This window comes from Poecile atricapillus, chromosome 13 (genome assembly GCF_030490865.1).
Source record: "Poecile atricapillus isolate bPoeAtr1 chromosome 13, bPoeAtr1.hap1, whole genome shotgun sequence".
NCBI lineage: Eukaryota > Metazoa > Chordata > Aves > Passeriformes > Paridae > Poecile > Poecile atricapillus.
The window spans coordinates 2,055,089-2,075,660 of NC_081261.1; the positions used below are offsets into that span (position 1 = coordinate 2,055,089).

The following is a 20,572-nucleotide window of genomic DNA, read 5'->3' on the forward strand; positions in this document are numbered from 1 at the left end:
GACAGGGAATTGCTTTAGATTGGATATGAGGAAGGAATTCTTGGCTGTGTGGCTCCATCCCTGGCAGCCCAAGGCCAGCTTGGATGGGTTTGGAGCAGCCTGGGATGGTGGAAGCTGTTCCTGCCATGGCAGGGGCTGGAACGGGAGATCTTTAAGGTTCCTTCCAACCCAACCATTCTCCCATGTTTTTTAATGTAAATTAAAAATGCAATTTAATTAAAATTAAATTAATTAAAATTAAAAATTTGTATCTATATAAATACAATATGTATATATAATATATAATATATAATATTATTTAATATACTAATATAATAATTATAATATATAATTATATATATAAAATTTATATATTTATATATAAACATTTTTATATATTTATATATATTTATAAAATATTTATATATGGAAATCCTAAACAGAACAACCAAAGGGAATTTTATGGTGTTATTTTGATTAATTCACTTTTTTTTACCACCTGTATCACGATTTCATTATATTTTTTTAATATATCTATATAAATGCAATATGAATATATATATAATGTATATGTAAAATATATATAATATATAATATTACTTAATATAATAATGTTGTAATTACATATAATATACAATATATAATGTATTTTATTTATATATATATGGAAATCCTAAACAGAGCAACCAGAGGGAATTTTATGGTGTTATTTTGATTAATTCATTTTTTTTTACCACCTGTACCACAATTTTATTATATATTTTTAATATATCTATATAAATACAATATGAATATATATATAATGTGTATGTATAATATATATAATATATATAATTTATATAATATATATAGTATATATAGTATATATATAGTATATAATTTATATAATAATATAAATACATATTATATTATGTAATGTAATAATATAATATAATATCATATCATATCTTTTTAATATATATATATATAATATTTATATATGGAAATCCTAAACAGAGCAACCAGAGGGAATTTTGTGTTGTTATTTTGATTAATTAATTATTTTTATTTTGATTAATTTTTTTTGAACCACAATTTCATTATATTTTTTTACTAAATCCATACCAATACAATATATATCATACAATACATTATGACACATGATGTAATATTCTGTATTTGTCCCCCCACAGTGGCTCTGGGTCGGAACCAACCCCTGAAGAAGGAGAAGCCCAAATGGAAGAGCGATTACCCGATGACGGACGGGCAGCTGCGCAGTAAGAGGGATGAATTTTGGGACACAGCCCCAGCTTTTGAGGGCAGGAAGGAGATTTGGGATGCCCTCAAAGCTGCTGCCCACGCCTTCGAGAGCAACGACCACGAACTGGCACAAGCCATCATCGACGGTGCAAACATAACGCTACCCCATGGTAGGTGCAGCTCAGCAGGGTGTGCCCTCTCTAAAGGGTTAAATAATTATGTTTTTACCCCAAAAATCACTGGATGGAATGGTTTAAAATATCTGTGTTTGGGTGTGGATGTGCTCCCGCTTGCAGTTTCCAAGTAAAATGGAATTTTATTAATTATTTTTATATATATATATTTTTTTTTTATTTATTTTTTTATTTATTTTATATATTTATATATTATATAAATATATAATATAACATAATATAATATTACAATATATAATATATAATATATAATATATAATATATAATATAATATAATAATATATAATAATATATTATTATAATATAATATAATATAATATAATATAATATAATATAATATAATATAATATATATAATATAATAAAATCAGTGATACATTCATTTTTTTCTTCTGCAAATTTAATAATTTAATTATTATCTTAATTATATATATAATTATAATTATATATACTATATAAATATTAATATAATATATAAATATATATTTATATATTATATAGAAAATTATATAAAATATAATAGATTATTATATAAATAAAATATAATAATAGAATAAAAAAATCAGTGATACATTCATTTTTTCCTTCTGCAAATTTAATAATTTAAATATTAATTGTATATATCATTATAATGATATATAAATATAAATATTAATATAATATATAAATAAATATTTATATATTATATATAAATTATATCTAAAAATATAATAATATAATAAAAAATCAGTGATACATTCATTTTTTCCTCTGCAAAACGATGCAATAGCCGGGGCTGTGGTGTTTCCTTCCATTTATTTGCTGTGTGTACAACAAGAGGCTTAGAAAGAAAAACCCCAAGCCCAGCCCTGCATCCACATTTCCCTGTCCCTGTGCTCCAGGCGTGGATTCCTGAAAAAACAAAACCTTGCAGGAAGTGGAGGAGTGAGAAGAGGAGGCTGGGGAGTGAGTAAGGACTGGCAGATCCAGATTTTGCACGGAGAGACTGGAGCTTAGCTGATGCTGCAAAAATAAAATTGCTTTTTTATTCCAGAATCCTACAGGAAAGGGATGGGAAAAATGAAAAATAAAAAGAAAAAAAATCCTTTCTGAGGCTGCTTTCAGGCAGATCTGTCACTCCTGTGGGGTGAGGAAGACTCTCAGCTCTGTCATTTTTCTAATGGATGCCTTTTGCTGGCTTCTGCTGGTAAAAATAGCGTGTAAGAAGTATTAAATAAATAAATAAGCTGGTGGGATGGGCTTAGCACTTCTCATCTATCTTGGGTGACTCTGTGGGACGGATTTAAAAATAGAAATAACGTTATCACCAATTTAGACTTTTTTTTTTTTTTTTCTTTTCCTTTTTCCCTCCTCCTGTCTTAAAGTAGCACATCCTCCATATTTTATTAATGAGCCCATTGAAAATTAATGAAGAAGAGTTTTCCAGACTTCTCAGCTATCAAACAGGAAATGTTGGCGTGTGTAATATTTTATAATAATGTTCATGTTGAGCTGAACTTGGCCTGCAAGTCATTCATGCTAACTGCAGTCTGGCTGGGGTTAAGTGGAGTTTTTAAATTCCAGGATGGGCACTTCATGTGTTCCCAGAATATTGGGGTTTAATATCTCAAAGATTGCATATTTGCAGCCATTTTTTTGCTTTGTTGCTAAATAGAAAATATTTTAAAATAATAAAATTAATATTTATGCATATTTATTAAGTATAAATGTCAATATATAAAATATTTATAAATATTAATATATTCATAAAGCCATATGTGTGCATATTTATAACATATAAATTGCTAAGATATAAATATTTATATATTAATAAATCAATAAAATAATATTTCTAAATATAAATATAAGTATTATATATAAAGATATCTTTATATATAAATGCATATTTATAAATATTTATAATATATATATTGCTAAAATATTAATTGGAGAAAAACTCAATTTATACAGGAGGAAGTTCTAATAAAATGCAGATTAACTTTAATAGGTACCTTTAATACCCTTAATAATTACCTTTAATAGGTTTTAATCGATTAATTATTATTAATGATTGCTTTTATTAAGTTACCTTTACCCTTAAAGCCACTCCACCATCAGCTTTGGCTCGGGGGTGTTTTTAACCCTTATCAGTTGTAGGAAATAAATTCTGGGATGGACACTTCACCTGCTGCAGAGTGCTCAGGATATTGAGGTTTAATTCCTTTAATAAAAGGGTTTCTGTGCTGAGTTTTCAGCTGTTTGTTCAAACACAGCTCCTGTGGCTCCCTGGATTTTCCAGGGAGCAGCTCTGGCTCTTTATTTGCTGTGTGATCCCCAAAAATGGGATGGGAATATTTCCCTGGAACGCTGGGGAGAAGTAAAGGGCATCACTGAAATATTCCTGCTCTGAATAGAGCATTTCCCTCTCCTTTGGCTGAAATATTAATTAGGAAAACATAAAAAAAGTCCCAAGCAACAACAAGAAAACCCCTGGAAGCCAAGAGCAGTGGGGAAGGCGTGGTGTGTTTCCCAGAAATTCCTAATTCCAGCCAAACTCTATTTTATCAGAATAGACAAAAATCTATTTTATAAAAATCTATTCTATATTTTTATATATATATAAAATATATATATAAAATATATATAAAATTTATATATAAAAATATATATATATAAAATTTATATTTATAGAATATAAAATATATATATTTTATATTCTATAAAAATACCAAAAATCACACACAGTCCCAGAATTATCTGGGTTGGAAAAGATTTCCAGGATCGAGTCTGACTTGTGAGCAGAGCACTGAGTGCCACCTCCAGCTCTCACAGATTTATCAAATACCACAGCTCAAAAGGACAGAATTGCACCTCTGGAGCTGCCTGATTTCCAGGAGAAACCCATAAATCCATGGAATCCGTTCCCTGGACACCTCATCCCCATCAGCTTTTGGGTTGTGGGTGTTTTTAGCACTTGGAGTCAATAGAAAAGGTTGCCCTTTGCTATGTTGCAAACTCCATTTTTATTTATGTTGATGAAAATCTCCATTTATCGAGCCCATTTATTTTATTTAATGTTGATGGCAAAATGAGCTGTCAGTGTGTGCTCACAGCCCAGCAAGCCAAGCATTAATATTGAAATTTGCACAATAATTCAGAAATATCTGCCACAAAGTGCAATAAAATACAGGAGGTTTTTAACACTGACCATTCCGTGGATGGGTCCTGTAAATTAAAACAGCTCCAGAAGTGGAGCTCTGTCATTTTTGCAGTGCTTTTTGTGTGGTGGCAATATTGGATTTACCTGATGTATTGATGATTTTGTGGAGTGAATCCGTACAGTGAATTTTTCTGGGGCATCTTTAGCATTTAAATTGAATCCCCTGTGAACTGCTGCCCTTAAAGCCACAAGGTCCTTGTGGTTTTTCTTCCTCTTCTCCCTGAAAATTGCTGGGAATTAAAGCTGGAGGAATTGCTTGCTTGTCTGAAGAGGCTTTTTAATTATCATTAAAAATCATATTTTTGATGGATTACGTTCTCTACACAAAAACCTTGTTGGATGATGTGTTTTTCTGTGAGGACACCAAACACTCAGGTTTTTCTAATGCCCCTTTAAAAGGGGAATAAATGATATTTTGGTGAGTGTGGCTGTCTAATTTTAGATTCCAGCAGAGTTATGAAAGCTTTGGGAGGTCTGACTATCGAAGCCTGGCTGTCAATATGATCAGCAGCAGTACTGAGAGGAAAATGCAGCCCATGAAAGTTAAAAAAACTCTAAAATCTGTAGTGAATATCATAAAATTTACAGCTGAGCCTCCTGCTCTGTTGCTTTGGGGTTTGTTGTTTTTTTTATTTTTGACTGAGCTCTGCTCAGGAGACAGCAGTTATTAGTTTGAGGGAAGCTTTTTCTGGTTTGTTTTTATTTCAGTTTAAAAAAAACCCAACCCAAAAGGCAGGGATTAAAACCCAAAATTGCTGCTGTCTTGTGAGGAAGCAGACAAGCTGCTGCTGGCACTGAGGCCATGTGTGCATTAGGATAAGAGTGCTTTTATTTTGCTTTTTCTTCTACACATCAGGTCTATTTTTAAGGGTTCTTGACGTCAAGTCCCCTCTGTAGGCTGAACTTGGCTGAAGTGGGGAGTGAATAATTTGAGTATTTCATAAAAGGGCTGCTTTAATCCCTTCCTGCCTCCCAGCACCCAGGGATCCTCTGGGAAGGGATGGCAGCTGCATCCCAATTTTGCTGCTTGGCACCCCAATTTTGGCCACCTTGGGTGTTCCAGCCCTGTCAGGGCTGGCTCTGCAGGGACAGGGACAGGTGTGGCAAGAAATTCTGCTGCTGGCTCTGCTCCTGCTCCTCTGGGCTCCTGCCAGGCTGAGGGGCACCCAGCTCATCCCAAAATCCATCTCCTGGAGCAGAGGAACCCAGCTCATCCCAAAATCCATTCCCAAGAGCAGAGGCACCCAGCTCATCCCAAAATCCATCTCCTGGAGCAGAGGCACCCAGCTCATCCCAAAATCCATCTCCTGGAGCAGAGGAACCCAGCTCATCCCAAAATCCATTCCCCAGAGCAGAGGAACCCAGCTCATCCCAAAATCCATTCCCCAGAGCAGAAGAACCCAGCTCATCCCAAAATCCATTCCCAAGAGCAGAGGAACCCAGTTCATCCCAAAATCCATTCCCAAGAGCAGAGGCACCCAGCTCATCCCAAAATCCATTCCCAAGAGCAGAGGAACCCAGCTCATCCCAAAATCCATCTCCTGGAGCAGAGGAGCCCAGCTCATCCCAAAATCCATTCCCAAGAGCAGAGGAACCCAGCTCATCCCAAAATCCATCTCCTGGAGCAGAGGAACCCAGCTCATCCCAAAATCCATTCCCAAGAGCAGAGGAGCCCAGCTCATCCCAAAATCCATTCCCATGAGCAGAGGAACCCAGCTCATCCCAAAATCCATTCCCATGTGCAGGACAGCCCAACTCATCCCAAAATCCATTCCCCAGAGCAGAGGAACCCAAAATCCTTTCCTTCAAGTGGAAGGAAAATGAATCAAATCCTGAGGATGTGAAGCAGTTGTGGCTGGTTGGAATATTTATATATCTAAGTGTAGGTTAGAAACTCTCAACCCTTCAAATAAAATCCCCATTTCTGGCTCCATCCCACAGCTGTTTTCCTCAAATATCTTTAACTTCTGCTCTTGTGTTTTGAAAGGTATTTTGAGGAGCTTTGTCAACACAAATTGCTTGGACTTTTCTCAAGTCTGTTCCCCTGTAGTTGTTGCCTCTCTGTTTCCTGTCTTTGGTTTCAGTTTGTCTTTTCTGGTGGGGGAGGATGACTGTGCATTTATTTCAGAAATGCTGCTTTAGGGGGTTTTTTAACCATTAATGTGTGACCAGAAAAATAACAGCTAATTCCTTTAAGGGAAAAAAAAAAAAAAAACCAAACCAAAAAATACAACAAAAAACCAAACCCAAACTGGCCATGAAATGCTCAAAATAAACCCAGATTTGTGACAAAAGAACATCTCAAATTCCTCCTGTAGGAAGCTGCTTTGTTGATGTGGGTGTTGCAGATGTTCCAGACAGGAGTGGGTCTGCTTTAGGTGAATAATAGTCCTGTGGTATCTGATAGTGGTCAGGACATGATGTCTGCTTTATTAAATATTCCCAGGAGTGGACATTTATTGGCTGCTTACAGTGGAGGGACTGAGTATCAGCTTCATCTGCCTCGCTGTCTGCTTGGGAAATGAGAAAAAGAAATATGAAGTGTTTAAAATGTGAGTGGGAAATGAAGTTTAAAATGTTTTTCCCCCCCAAAGATTGCAGTGAGAGCCCTCTGAAGCTTCCCTGGTGATGTGCAGGGATGGATTTGCTGGATTCTGGAGTTGTTTTTTGGTTTTTTTGTGCTGTTCTTGGAGGGATTGGTGTGCTCAGGTTGGTAAATGAGGGGCTCAGCCAGCCCTTGCTCATCCCACTCCTCTTCCACCATCTCCAGTTGATTGTGGCCAAAACATTTGGCATCTTCTGCTGGTTTAAATAATAATTAAATAATATATAATAATTAAATAATAATAAAAAATAATTATTTTCCCCAAAACAAAGGCAAAATAGTTGTTATGGCCAGAAGTGTCTGAGCCCCAGAAAGCTTCTCCCTTTAACCTTTTAGGAAATCCTACCTGAGCTGTCACAGAGAACATGGGCAGCACTCATGAGGTATTTCAGTATTTTAAAATACTCCACAACCTCCTTCAATAGATACTCAGGCTGATAACTTGGAGTCATTCACTGGGTGTGTTACAGGCAGCTTGACCTCTGGAAAAATCCTAATTTCAAAGAATTTTCATGCACCTAAAGCTGGGAGCTGCTTTTTTTTTTATTTATTTATTTTTGCTGACAGTTATCACTGAGAAAATTATCACTGAGGAAAAAAAGCTTTCCTTTTTTGCTGAGCCATGTCTGAGCCCAGCCCAGAGCAAGAAATATTTGGTTTGTAGCTTTATTGCAAAGAAAACCTGCAGCAAAATGAACTCCGTGTTTCCATCCGTGTTTTGACTCCTTGAAACTGCACAGGAACAATGAAACCTCCGAGGTGCTTTTTAATAATTCCTGAGTGATCAAGGAAGGTTTTTACAGAAGGTCACAGCTACAGCAAGGCCTTGAATTTTTAACCTTTCCTTGAATTTTTAACCTTTCCTTGAATTTTTAACCTTTCCTGGCTCTCCCCATCTGTGCAGCCTCTGCTTGATGCACATGAGGCAGCACCAACATTCCAATCTCCCACCTTTATGCTTAATCATTCATTTTTCCTCCTTTTTATTTTAAATAAGGGCACTCTGAAGGAGCAGCACCGTGGAGGTGAGATTTGCTCCTCCTTTATTTGAGGAGCAAATAAAACCTCAGATCTTCCTGCAGCCTCCTTTAATCCCCTCCACCCCCACAGCTTGAACCAGCCTCGTGTTGTAGTTTGATTTTGGTTTTATTTTCGGATGTGGGTGCTGATGTGGGATCCTGTCAGGCTGCCTGACCTCCCTGGAGCCTTTCACATTTTTGCTGGTGACCTTTGGAGACTGAGGGTGCAAATGAGTGACTTTCAGGCTCTTTAGCAGGTCTGGGAATGTCAGCACAGGGATGCAGGGAGTTGGGGAGCAGGGCAAACCTTTGGCTGGGTCATTCTGTGCTTGTCTTCTCTCTTGGGGAGATGGCTGGTGGGGAGAGCTGCTCGGTTTGAGGAGTTTTTCCACCCCTTGTTCTCCCTGCAAGCAGCTGGGACAGCTCCACGCTCCATCAAAGCCAACATTTGTTCCATGTTCTGCGGGGTTCTTGCTGCTGCTGCTTTACCTGGAGCTGCATCAGCCCAAATTTCCTTCCAGATCCGCTTGGAGCTGGGATTAAACTCCCTGAAATCTCATTTTGGGCAGGGGGTTGTTGGTGTCCCAGCCTGGAGTGCACAGGAGGTGGAGCAGCTCCAGTGCTCACTAATTGAACATCACAACAAGCCTTGCTCAGACTGTGCCTCCTCTCTCTCTCCAATTCCCTGGAATGAGGTTGGAGCTGGGGGGTTTGGGCTCTGCTCGCAGGGAACAGGGACAGGAGGAGAGGGAACAGCCCCAGGGGAGGCTCAGGGGGGACAGCAGCAGGAATTTCCCCATGGAAAGGGAGCTCAGGCACTGGAAGTGCCCAGGGAGGGTTGGATCCCATCCCTGGAGGTGTCCCAGGAATTCCTGGAGGTGGCACTTTGCAGACTTCCAGGGACACAATCTGTGTCTGAGAGATGAAATCTCTGTCACGTGTGTGATGTGAGGCTCCTGCCTGGTTTTCCATTTGAGCTGAGTCAGTTACAGGATTTGGGATCCAGGTGTTCACTCTGGATTTACAGGAACAGCAGACTGAAAAAATCAGTGGTAACGGAGGCAGTGACAACTCCTGTAAATCTGAGTTCAGCCTCACCCTGAACAGGTGACTGGGGACTGCAAACACTGCCAGGGTAGCTGTGCTTGCAGGGATACAATGGTGGTGATGACATTCTGCTTTCCTTTTCTCCTCCAAAACCCTCCAGCCCCTTGGAGAAGCTGGATAATGCAGATGTAAATGAAGAGGATACACAGAGAAGCTCTTTTACCAACTACTTTATTTTAAAATTTTTATCTGAGAAGCCTGTCTAGACAGGCATCTATTTTCATGACATGCAAAGCAGAGTACTAGATGAATACTTCATTAGTAAAATGACTTGTCATCTTTGAACCCTGATGGAATATCTCTTGGAAGCTGGTTCTTCCATGCAATATTAGATCCAAGTTTTACAGGGATATGGAAGTGGCAGTACATATGGTGTTGTTAACATGACAGCTACTGAGCATTAATGCATAATTACTTTATTTATCAAAGCCAGTGGTGGGAAGCCAATGAACTGCACAGGCTGAAGGAATTTGAGCTCTGGTAAAGCTGTTTTGGGGAAGGAATAGGTTGTTTGTGGAAGTTACACTGCTGTGAAATTTGGAGCTTTCTGGTCCCTTCTTCCCTGGTTTCCTCTCTTTTTCCATCAGGTGGGCGAGGTGGGGTGACAGATTCCAGCTCTTCTGACAGGATTGCTGCTGTTTGCATTTTTAAGAGGAATTTTGAAGGATTTGGTTCAGGGCCCTGAGCACCCCTTTCCAAAGTGTCCCATCCCTGTTCCCTCTGCTGATCCCTCTGCTCTCCCCTCTCCACCTGGGAACTGAAATCTGAACAAAAGTGCCTCATTTAGCTAGTGCAGAAATTCCTCTATTTCAGAAGACTGTATTAATTACCTTTCACCTTCAGCCTGGTTAATTAGTGCTAATGAATGAAGTGATGCTGGTGCTGTGACAAAGGGAGAGGATCAGCAAGCCCAGTGATGCACATGACATGTGCAGCAGCCTTTTCCCAAAATTTGGGTTGGAAGGGACCTTAAAGCTCATCCATTCCCACACCCTGCCATGAGCAGGGATATTTTCCACTATCCCAGCTTTTTCCAACCTGGCCCTGGACACTTGCAGGGATGGGGCAGCCCAAATTTCTCTGTCCAGTTAGGAACCTGTCCTGTGTTAGGCAGGATGGCTTTGGATACACCTGAGGGATCTTTGGTTGGATTCTCCAGCTGGGATTTGCTCTTTAAAAGTGTTACTTTGGTATTACAGCATGAGGAAAAGCTTCTTTCTGTGGAGAGTGGCAGATCCCTGGAAGAGCTGCCCAGGGAGGTTGTGGAATTCCCTCTGGGGACATCCCAAACCCACCTGGCTGTGTCCCTGTGTCACCTGCTGCAGGTGACCCTGCCTGGGAAGGGTTGCACTGGTTGATCCCTGAGGTCCCTTCCAGCCCCAACCATTCTGTGACTGCAGGAAAAGCAGGAAAAGGTGGGATCCTTGAGGGTGGGAAGGATGGCAGAATCTCCTTATTTCCCCCTCTTTCCAATTCCTATTCCTGGAACTGGAATTGGAATTGGAACTGGAATTGGAACTGGAATTGGAATGAGCTGCTCCTGCTCACCCTGAGCCCTGGGATCTCCTGCTGCCTCTGGGAGTTGTTCTCCAGCGTGGAATGGAGCCAGACCAATAATGTTGCCATAATGGAAGAGCTGTTTTCCAGTGGGTTTGAAATGAGAATTATTAAATGCTTAATTCTGGTTATCTGCAGAGCCCATTCTTTAAGGAGCTGCAGCGACAGAGGGAGGGTGGGGATGAGAGCAGAGCACTTGTGCCCAGCCTGAGGATCCGAGTTCCACCTTTATCCAGGAGCTTTCTGGCTCTTCACATTTGCATAACCCATGGAAATTTCGTGTGGAAAAAGCACGGGATGGGGAGTTTATATGGGTGTTTTTTTATCAAGTATTCCAATTAATTCTTGTAGCTGCTTCATTGTTCTCTGAACACAGTGCAAGGCACTGACTTACACCAGCATTCCCACACATTTCCCTCTGGAAAACAGGGAAACCACGCTGGTAACAGCAGCCTTGGCCACTTCCAGGGGTGAATTGAGCAGTTTCTGTTGGGATTAAGTTCATTTTGGTGCGAACTCCTCCCAGTTTGGGCTGCCTGGAGGTGAGTGGAATGAAGCACTGCGTGTTTGCTCTTGTCCCAGCCCTGCTCCACCCTCCTGATGGCAGCACAGGGATTTCTTTCCTTGGAAAATCCTGTATTTCCCAGCTCAGACCTGGAAACCAGCAGCTGATAAAGAGATAATTCAGCTTTTGCTCTCTAGGAGCTGCTCTGCTGTAAGACCCAGAGACCCCTTCGTTTTCCTACTGCATTTCAGGCATTTGTGATTTATATTGGCTCCAAACGAGTCATCCACAGGTGAAAGCTCTACTATCCCAAATTTATTCAGAAATCCAGGCTCAGCTTGGCTTTGGAATGGAGATTTTCAGTCAGAAAAAAACAACTGAACCAGCTGTTCCTTGGGCAAATGTGTTATACACAGACAGTTGCCTTAAATTAGCTGAGTCTCACTGCAGTGCTGCATTTTGGGTTGTGTTGTCTTAATTTCTCTTCCTGCAGCAAATCCATCTGGGGGAAGGGGAAAAAAAAGGTGGAAATCTGCTCAGTTCTTAAGTTTTGGGTGTTTCTGAGCAATGCTCCTCAAAATTTCTCTAGAACTTGAAGGCACTTTATGAACAGAAAATAAGAATTTTCCTGCTTTTGCTGAAGATAATGGTGTGCAGCCTAAGGAAATGCTAAAATGCCATTTCAATTGCATTAAAACTTCTTGTGTTTTCAGGTGAGTGTGGCCATATTTGCTTGACTTAGAAACTCCTGCAAAAGTTGATCTTTTTCTTATTGAGATCTCTTAAATTGTTGGTCCTGCAGGAGGATAAGTAAGTCCAAACTCTGAACTGCTTAGGGATGGAAGCAGAATTTTAACCAGTCCTTTTTAGTGTTTTCCCTTCCAAATCCAGTGAAATAACCTCATAATCTTCATAGAACAAAGTTTTTGTGCCTGGCAAGGCAATTAACTTCAAAATGTTCCTGTTCCTTAAGCTTGATGATCACATCTGCTTATTTTTCTCTCAGAAATTCTCAAGCTGTCTCCTACCTGGATAACAACCAACAAGAAGCTCTGCCTTGTAGCTCCTTCCAGAATTCCTCACTCTCCAAGCCGCTGTTAATTCTGAAATATTAAAATAATCCCATCTGCTGTTGTTTTTTGGGGTTTTTTTTGCTTTGTGTTTTCTTGTCTGCCACCCTTCCTTCCTGCTGCTTCCCTCCCGGAATTTCTCCCTTCCAGGGGTTTCTTTGGATGATCCAGCAGTGAAAACTCCAATCCTCAAGGTTTTGGAATCTGAACCTGCTGTGGTTTGGGGAGGGAAAGGGGAGCAGGGAAGGGAAATCAGCCTTGGGGTTGTGGGATTGTTGTTCCCTGCAGCTCTGAGCATCTCTGTGCTGCCTTTTCCTCCTCTGGTTTAGGGATTCTGCATCCTCCCACTGCTGGAAGGACTCTGCTTGCCTAAGGGACAGAAAAACCTCAAAACTATTTATTTCTCTATTATTTTCCGCTTTCTCATAAAAACTTGACTTGGTTTTAATGCCACTTCCAGCTAAATGTGGTCCAAGCTGCTGTGTCCTGCAGGAAGGATCAGAAACGTGATTTGCAGTTAGAGCAGCAATGGGAATGGGATGGGATGGGATGTTGGATTTGCTGTGATTTTCAGTTAGAACAGCAATTTTAGGAGGTGTATTCAGTTTGGGATGTTGGATTTGCTGTGATTTTCAGTTAGAACAGCAATTTTAGGAGGTGTTCTCCAGTTGGGATGTTGGATTTGCTGTGATTTTCACTTAAAACAGCAATTCTAGGAGGTGTTCTCCAGTTGGGGGACTTGGGACAGGGGACATTTCCCCCAGGATAAATGGAAAACTGGGATTCCTGGTGAGGTTTGTAACCTGTTCTTACATTAACAGTTTGTTATAAACCATTTCTCAGTCTGGGATGGGACTGTGGGCTTTTATTGGCAAGAGCTTTCCGCTGCTGTGTCTTTTTCTATTTATTTATTTTTGTTTAGCTGCAGACCTCCAAGTTAGCTGCTGTTTGAGAGGATTTGTTTTATTATTGCTTATCTGATGATGATTAAGGAATCCAGTGTTTATAGCATCAGCTTTGACCTCCATGTTAGTTCAGCTGAGCAACCAGATAAATGATGAAGAAATTCTTCAGCAAGCTCCCCCCATGATATTTAAAATTAACTCTGGAGGTGCTCTTCTAAAGCTGATTCATTCTTTTTAAGAGAAATGGCTTTTGAAGAAATTTTAGCTGCTTTAGCTACATTGAAAGGCTGTTGAGGTTTGGGTTTTGGCTTGGTTTTAGCAGCAAACTTGTTTCTATGTCTGGAATTTAGTCCTGTGGCATTTAGCAAATAGATGAGGAGTGAAATGAATGTTGTAAAACAAAACTGAACTGTGGGAACTTCAGGCTTGGGTCTGTAAATGACAACCATAAAAGGGTTAGGGTCCAACACAGCTTTGATAAAAATTGGTTTTATCAACTCAGAAATTCATTAATGATAAAACACTTTAATGAGTTGATGTAATGATATAATTTTATTTCTTTTCTTGCTTCGTTCTCTCATAAATCTCAGGGCACAGATGCCTTGGTGCTGCCTGTACAAACAGAAAGCCTAAAACATCGATCTTTTGATTGATTTCCTCTGTGTGTTTTCACAAACACACATTATCCTTAAAAAAAGAGGATTTCCATCCAAAAGATTTCCAGCAGAAGACGCTGCTGTTACACCGGGCTGGGTGACACCACATTTCCCTGAGCTGGAATTTTAATTGTGGTAATTTTGCTGATCAGACAGCAAAGTTTAAGACAATTCAGTGTCAGCATGGAAAAACAACCTCCAAATTAACAAACCCCTTCGTTCCCAGCGAGGAGCACTTGGCTGTTGTGTGCAGAACAGAGTCAAAGAGGTTTTTAATATTCTGTAGCTCAAGGACTTGGCTCCTCTTCAAACATTCCCAGCTCCACAAGGATGGGTAATTTGGCAAGTGACTGTGCCCCTCTAGGGGCAGAAATGTGGAAATTGCTTCTGCAGGTAAATTCAGACCAGGGGAGAGGGGATTTAACCACAGGGGAAAGGGATTCCTGCTGGGATTTGGGATGCAGCTTCCTCAGTTTCCCAGGCTCTGCTTTCAGCCTTCCCTGCCTTAAATTCTTCAAACAGCATGGAAAACATGCTGCTGCTCTTCTATTATTTTCTGTTATTCTATCTTTGAAATCTATTTTAGAAAGTGAAATCTATTTTAGAAAGTAAAATGTATTTTATAAAGTTACACTGTGAATAACCCAGCCTGTATTTGATACTTCAGCTTGTGGCAGAATTTCTGAGCACCCAGGTTATCCAGATTATCCCAAGGGAGTTTAGGGAAGTGAAAATCCCTCCTGACACTCCAGGGCTTTGAATGTGGGAGTCAGAGGTGCTGTGGGAATACAGAATCCGTGCTGGGCGTTGTTGCTGTGCTGGTGATGGAGCCGCAGACTTGGGTGGCCGTGTTTGTTTGTCCTGGCAGCGCTCACTAAAACACGAGGCCTTTAAAAACCATTTCAGCAATTTGGGGATGTTTGAGAAGTTCCAAAATGCTCCTTTCACGGCGCTCTCCTGCACTCTCAGAGCTCGGGGGCAGCGTGGTGGGGTCGGTGCAGGTGCTGTTTGCTGGGTGCCCACGTTGTCCTGAGCTTTGGTCCTTGAAAGGACATGTGGAAAGGACTCATCCCTCCTCCCTGCTTTTTCTCCTGGAGGGAAGGGTTGTTTGGCTTTTAGGGGGTGCTTTTATCTCAAGATTCTTATCCCAAATTTTAATTTTAATTTGGATTTTAATCCTCAAGATTCTGTATACAAAGACGGGGGCATTGATGATTTTTGATTATTTTTTTTTTTAAATCCGCTCCTTTAAAGCCTGAATTCCGACCTCACCTCTTGGCTGGTTGAACAGCAGGGCAAAACTTCCCAGAGTGAAGCGTGAAAACACGCCAGGAATCCCCACTCATTCTCCTCCTCTTCTCTCCTCAAGGTGCTCTTACGGAGTGTTACGATGAACTGGGCAACCGCTACCAGCTCCCCGTCTACTGCCTTGCCCCACCCATCAACATGATCGAGGAGAAGGGTGACCTGGAGACTCTGGATATTCCTGACCCCCCTCCCAACTCCGGGCACGAGTGCCAGCTCCGCCTGCGCCTGTCCACGGGCAAAGACCTGAAGCTGCTGGTGCGCAGCATGGACACCGTGTACCACATGAAGCGGCGGCTGCACGCCGTGGAGGGAGTGGAGCCGGGCAGCCAGCGCTGGTTCTTCTCTGGGAGGCCCCTGGCAGATAAAATGAAACTGGAGGAGCTGAAAATCCCAAAGGACTACGTGGTGCAAGTCATCGTGAGCCAGCCCTTAGCAAATCCCACCCCGGTGGAAAACTGATTTCTGCTCGTTCTGGTGGTTCTTCTCTCCTGCGTCTCTGTTGTGGGGTTTGTTTTCAGTGGCCTCTCTTCTCTTTGGGGTTGTCCTGCTCGTGGATGGGTTGCAAGAAATGACCAGCAAAAAATTCCATCTGTGATGGAGATCTGCAAAAACGTAAAAATGAAACCTGGCCTCTGGGGTTTGCCTGATCTCGTATTGAACACGACAGCAAGAGCAGCAGGGCAAGGGCAAAGGGAAGGGAAAAGAGGGAGGGAAGAGATTGTTCACTTAATACAGACATGTAATGATCCTGAAACCATCAGTGGTGTCCTGATCCCTGAGGCCAGAGCAACAGAGAGCACTTTTATCTAAAAAAACCAACTTTGAACCGAATCAAATCTCCAGTTGTGTCTCAGCAGCACACCCAGTTCCTGCAGGAAGGAGCCGCTCACGGGGATCCCTCCGGCTCTGACGAGGCACAGCCAGCCCTGGGCAGTGGAGCTGGGCTGGGCTTTGCTCTCTGGCAGCTCCTGGTGATGCTCAGAGCAAGCAATTGTACATTCCAAGGTGGCAGTGCAGCCCTGTGCCACCGCTGGCTCAGGCAATAACTCAGCCCTGTCTGCTCTGTACTGTAAATTCTGCTCCAGCCCTGGCTCAGCCTCAGCCCCGGGGGCACCTGGGGCTGCTGAGCTTGGGTGAGCCATGAGGAGCAGCCCCCCTGTCCCAGCGCATCCCAAAGGGACTGAATTCCTGCCAGGAGCCGTGCCTGCAGCTCCCTGTGCTCCCCTGCAGGGCTCAGAGCATGCAGGTGCATTGCAGCTCCCCTGCAGGGCACAGGGCATTGCAGCTCCCCTGCAGGGCTCAGAGCATTGCAGCTCCCCTGCAGGTGCATTGCAGCTCCCCTGCAGGGCACAGGGCATTGCAGCTCCCCTGCAGGGCTCAGAGCATGCAGGTGCATTGCAGCTCCCTGCAGGTGCATTGCAGCTCCCTGCAGGGCTCAGAGCATTGCAGCTCCCCTGCAGGTGCATTGCAGCTCCCCTGCAGGGCTCAGAGCATGCAGGTGCATTGCAGCTCCCCTGCAGGGCTCAGAGCATTGCAGCTCCCTGCAGGTGCATTGCAGCTCCCCTGCAGGGCTCAGAGCATTGCAGCTCCCTGCAGGTGCATTGCAGCTCCCCTGCAGGTGCATTGCAGCTCCCCTGCAGGGCTCAGAGCATTGCAGCTCCCCTGCAGGGCTCAGAGCATGCAGGTGCATTGCAGCTCCCTGCAGGGCTCAGGACATGCAGCTGCTGAGGATGCTGGCAGTTTTTGGGGTGTCACTGGGAGCTGTGGTGACTCCCCAGGACAGCTGGAGCTGTCCTCACCCGCACAGAGCCTGGCCCTGGGCTCCTCCAGCCACTGCTTTCCCTTCAGAATGTAACAGGGGCCCTTTCAGCACATGACAAATCCTTTTGTAGTCTCAAGGACCTTTTTTTGGGGCTGGGGGATGCAGTTTGTTCCCCCAGCTGGAGCTGCTCTGTGTCACTGTGGCTGCTCTGCTCCCCTGCCTTTGGTGGAGGTTGAGGCCCTGCTCTTTTAATCAACATTTCTGTTTGTTTGGGGTTTCAGCCATCATTGGAATCACTTCTTCCAAAGTTAAATGTGCTCTTAATATGGGAAATAGCAGATTTTTTATATTTTTTTTCCCCTGGTTTCTGTCCTCCCTCTGTGAATTAAGTGAAATCTGGGGATTCCCATGACAATTTTAAACTTCTGCTCCTTCAAGTCATTCCACAGAAATCAAATTTGGCACTCAGAAACCCTGAGTTTGCACCAGAGTCAGGATGATCAGGGACATCCAGCAGGTGGAAGCAGAATTTCATTGATGGTTGGGAAACAGAGCCACGTTCTGTTTGCATTCCCCACCCCACCCCACCCAACTACAGCTTTTTTTTGGTCCTCATTTTGTACCAAACCTGGGAGTTTCTGACAGCTCCACTGGCCCCTCTTGGTACAGGGTGCCTGAAATGCAGTGGCACAGCTGCAGAAAGGAAAATCCCTGTTCTCATAATCACCAAAGTGACTTGCTTTGCTTTCCTTTTTTCTCCTTTTTTCCTTTATTTTTAAAGGTGAAAGTGAGCTGATCAATACCAACCTAGAACAAGTTTTCTATCGTGGAGTTTTTTTTTTTTAAATGCAAATTTGATTTTACTGTACTTGAGGTTTTTTGCAGCCAAATCTTTTTGCATTCCAGGTGAGGGGGAAATATTTGCTACATAAACAAGTCAAAAATCTCTCTTGGGTTTTCTTTGGGCAAAGGATGGGTTCATGCCAGGAGGACACTACTTGTGTTATAAAGCATAATTGATATGACTGGATAAATGTTCTTTATGGTGTCCTTTCCCTGCAGCCCCTCCTGGAAAGGGGAAAAATTCTGATGGATTAAGGAGGAGCAAACCTGGAGCTGTGAACACTAAAATATTTTTTTTAATTATTATTTTTGTAGGATCCTTTTTTTTTTCTTTTATTATTTTTTCTATTTTCATTCAGGCAATTTGTCACCAGGTGCTGGTTTTGAGATGTAGGGGCTGGGATTTGCTCCTTCTTCCCCTCTGAGCCAGAAAAGGCTCAGTTTTCTGACACTGTTCCAGATGATCATGTTTTATATTAATTGCTTTTATGGCAGGGAGAAAAGGTGATGCTCTGAAGGCCATGTTGTGAGTGGGTTCTGAGTAGAACAGAGACTTTGTTCATGAAAATTCTCTTTAACAGCCTCCCCCTCCTTAATCACATATCAAAACCTGAAAGAATTCAATGGTAAAATGCTTTTAGAGGTGACAGTGAAGACTTTGACCCTCTCTGTATAAAGTGACAGCAGTACTGAGCACATACTCTGCAAGAAACACAATTTTACAAGATTTCTATTAGGAAAGAACTTTACATTTCAAAATAATCTGTTAAAAATATCAGTACAAGGCTGTAAAAGCACATGGCTGACAGGGCCACGTATAGAACTGGAAATTGTGACATAACAGAGAACGTTTGTGTCTCAAATGATTGAGTTTGCCCTAAAAGTTGGGGTTTGGTGCAGATTCCAGTGTGGGGGAGAAGCCTGGGAGTGTGGGGTGAGTTTGGGGGCTCAGGGGGTGTCCCCTGAGGGAGGGAAATTTATTTGAGTGCAGGGCATGGCACAAACCAGGGGCTGTCCTGTGGGGGCTGCTCAGGAGAGGAGGGAGAACCCCTGGAGAGGAGGGAGAACCCCAGGAGAGGATGGAGAACCCCTGGAGAGGATGGAGAACCCCAGGAGAGGATGGAGAACCCCAGGAGAGGAGGGACAGCCCCAGGAGAGGATGGAGAACCCCAGGAGAGGTTAGTGAACCCCTGGAGAGGATGGAGAACCCCTGGAGAGGATGCAGAGCCCCTGGAGAGGAGGGACAGCCCCAGGAGAGGATGGAGAACCCCAGGAGAGGATGGAGAACCCCAGGAGAGGATGCAGAGCCCCTGGAGAGGACACAGAACCCCAGGAGAGGATGGAGAACCCCTGGAGAGGATAGAGAACCCCTGGAGAGGATGGAGAACCCCAGGAGAGGATGGAGAACCCCAGGAGAGGATGGAGAACCCCAGGAGAGGAGGGAGAACCCCAGGAGAGGATGGAGAACCCCAGCAGAGGATGCAGAACCCCTGGCTTGCAGCAGGAGGGTGCTGGCAGCATGTCCTGGCTGGGTTTTGGCCCTTGGGGTGCTGTCCCCACCATCAGGGGGGTTTATAGGTTTATACCTGGGGTATAAACGATGGGAACAGAATTTTAACGCACACGACTCAAGTGAGGAGGAATCAATTTGGGCTTTTTAAATTCCCCCACCTCAGCCCTCTGTGCCATTCCTGCTCAGCTCTGGCTGGGAGCTGATGCCAGGAGAACCTTTTTTTAACCCTGTCAGTGACAGCTCTGACACAGCTCAGATTTTTCTACTCTTTCTCGTCACTCCTGCCCGACCTGATGAAAGTCACACTCCTGAACAGCTTGAAGGGCAGAGAGGCACAAACACCTGAGCCAGGTGCCCAAAAAAGCCCCAGGTGTGCTGCAGGTCCGTTTGGGGCACTGCAGAGTGATGCTCAGGGTCTTCTTCCCCACCCCAGTGCCAGCTGCTCCTTCAGAGCCCCCCAAATCTCCCTGCCTGCCTCGGTGCCTGGCAGCTTTTGGGGTCCTCTACACAAAACACAGCTTGGGATCCGTTTTCTGAAAGCCTTTGCTCCTCTGGAGCTGGGGAATATTTTGGGAAATGAATTGGTGGTGTGCTAAGTTGGGTTTTTCATAGACACCTTAAATTTGGGGTGGAACAACACCAAAAAAAACCTCAGCCCAGGAGCAACCAAACCAAGCCCAGCTTTTCTTTGCCTTCCACAGAAAGTTTGGGGAGGAGAGGAAAGAGGGAATCCTTGGAGCATCTGTGCATAATGTTTGGTGAAGGTCAATGATAACTTGATAAAATATTGCTGTAGTGTGATGTGCTTCTGCATATATATCCATTGCTAGTAAATAATGTAAAATCTTTTTGTTGGAAGTATTAAAAATACAAGAATACTCTTTGTTACAATGGTGGGACGCTTTTAGCCTTGGGGTTCTGGAAGCATTTTTGCTGTGTAGGTGTTGACAAAGTGAATGCTGAATGTTTCTCCACGTCTGTGATGCTTCAGAAATGGAAGGGGCAGCTGCATTTCTGGCTCTGGAGCTCTCTTTTCCAAACTTTTCCGTGTTCCTGTACAGACACCCGAGACCCTGCACCTTATGCAGAGAATGTTTACATTATAAAAAAAA

General features: G+C 42.7%; 1 protein-coding gene across 2 annotated transcripts in view; it reads left to right on the forward strand.

The window, feature by feature from the left end:
* Nucleotides 1-16,991, forward strand: part of UBTD2 (ubiquitin domain containing 2) — a 38,342-nt gene extending 21,351 nt beyond the window's left edge. The window contains exons 2-4 of one of the 2 annotated variants that reach the window (XR_009278622.1): nt 1,152-1,388; nt 15,404-16,588; nt 16,939-16,991. Coding sequence is in view for 1 of the 2 variants with exons in the window: in XM_058848464.1 (XP_058704447.1) it covers nt 1,152-1,388; nt 15,404-15,801 (635 nt within the window). In the remaining variant the exon portion in view is untranslated. Of the gene's footprint in view, nt 1-1,151; nt 1,389-15,403; nt 16,698-16,938 lie in introns of those variants that run through there. The other variant, XM_058848464.1, reaches the window with a different exon arrangement.
* The last annotated feature ends 3,581 nt before the right edge of the window (nt 16,992-20,572 follow it).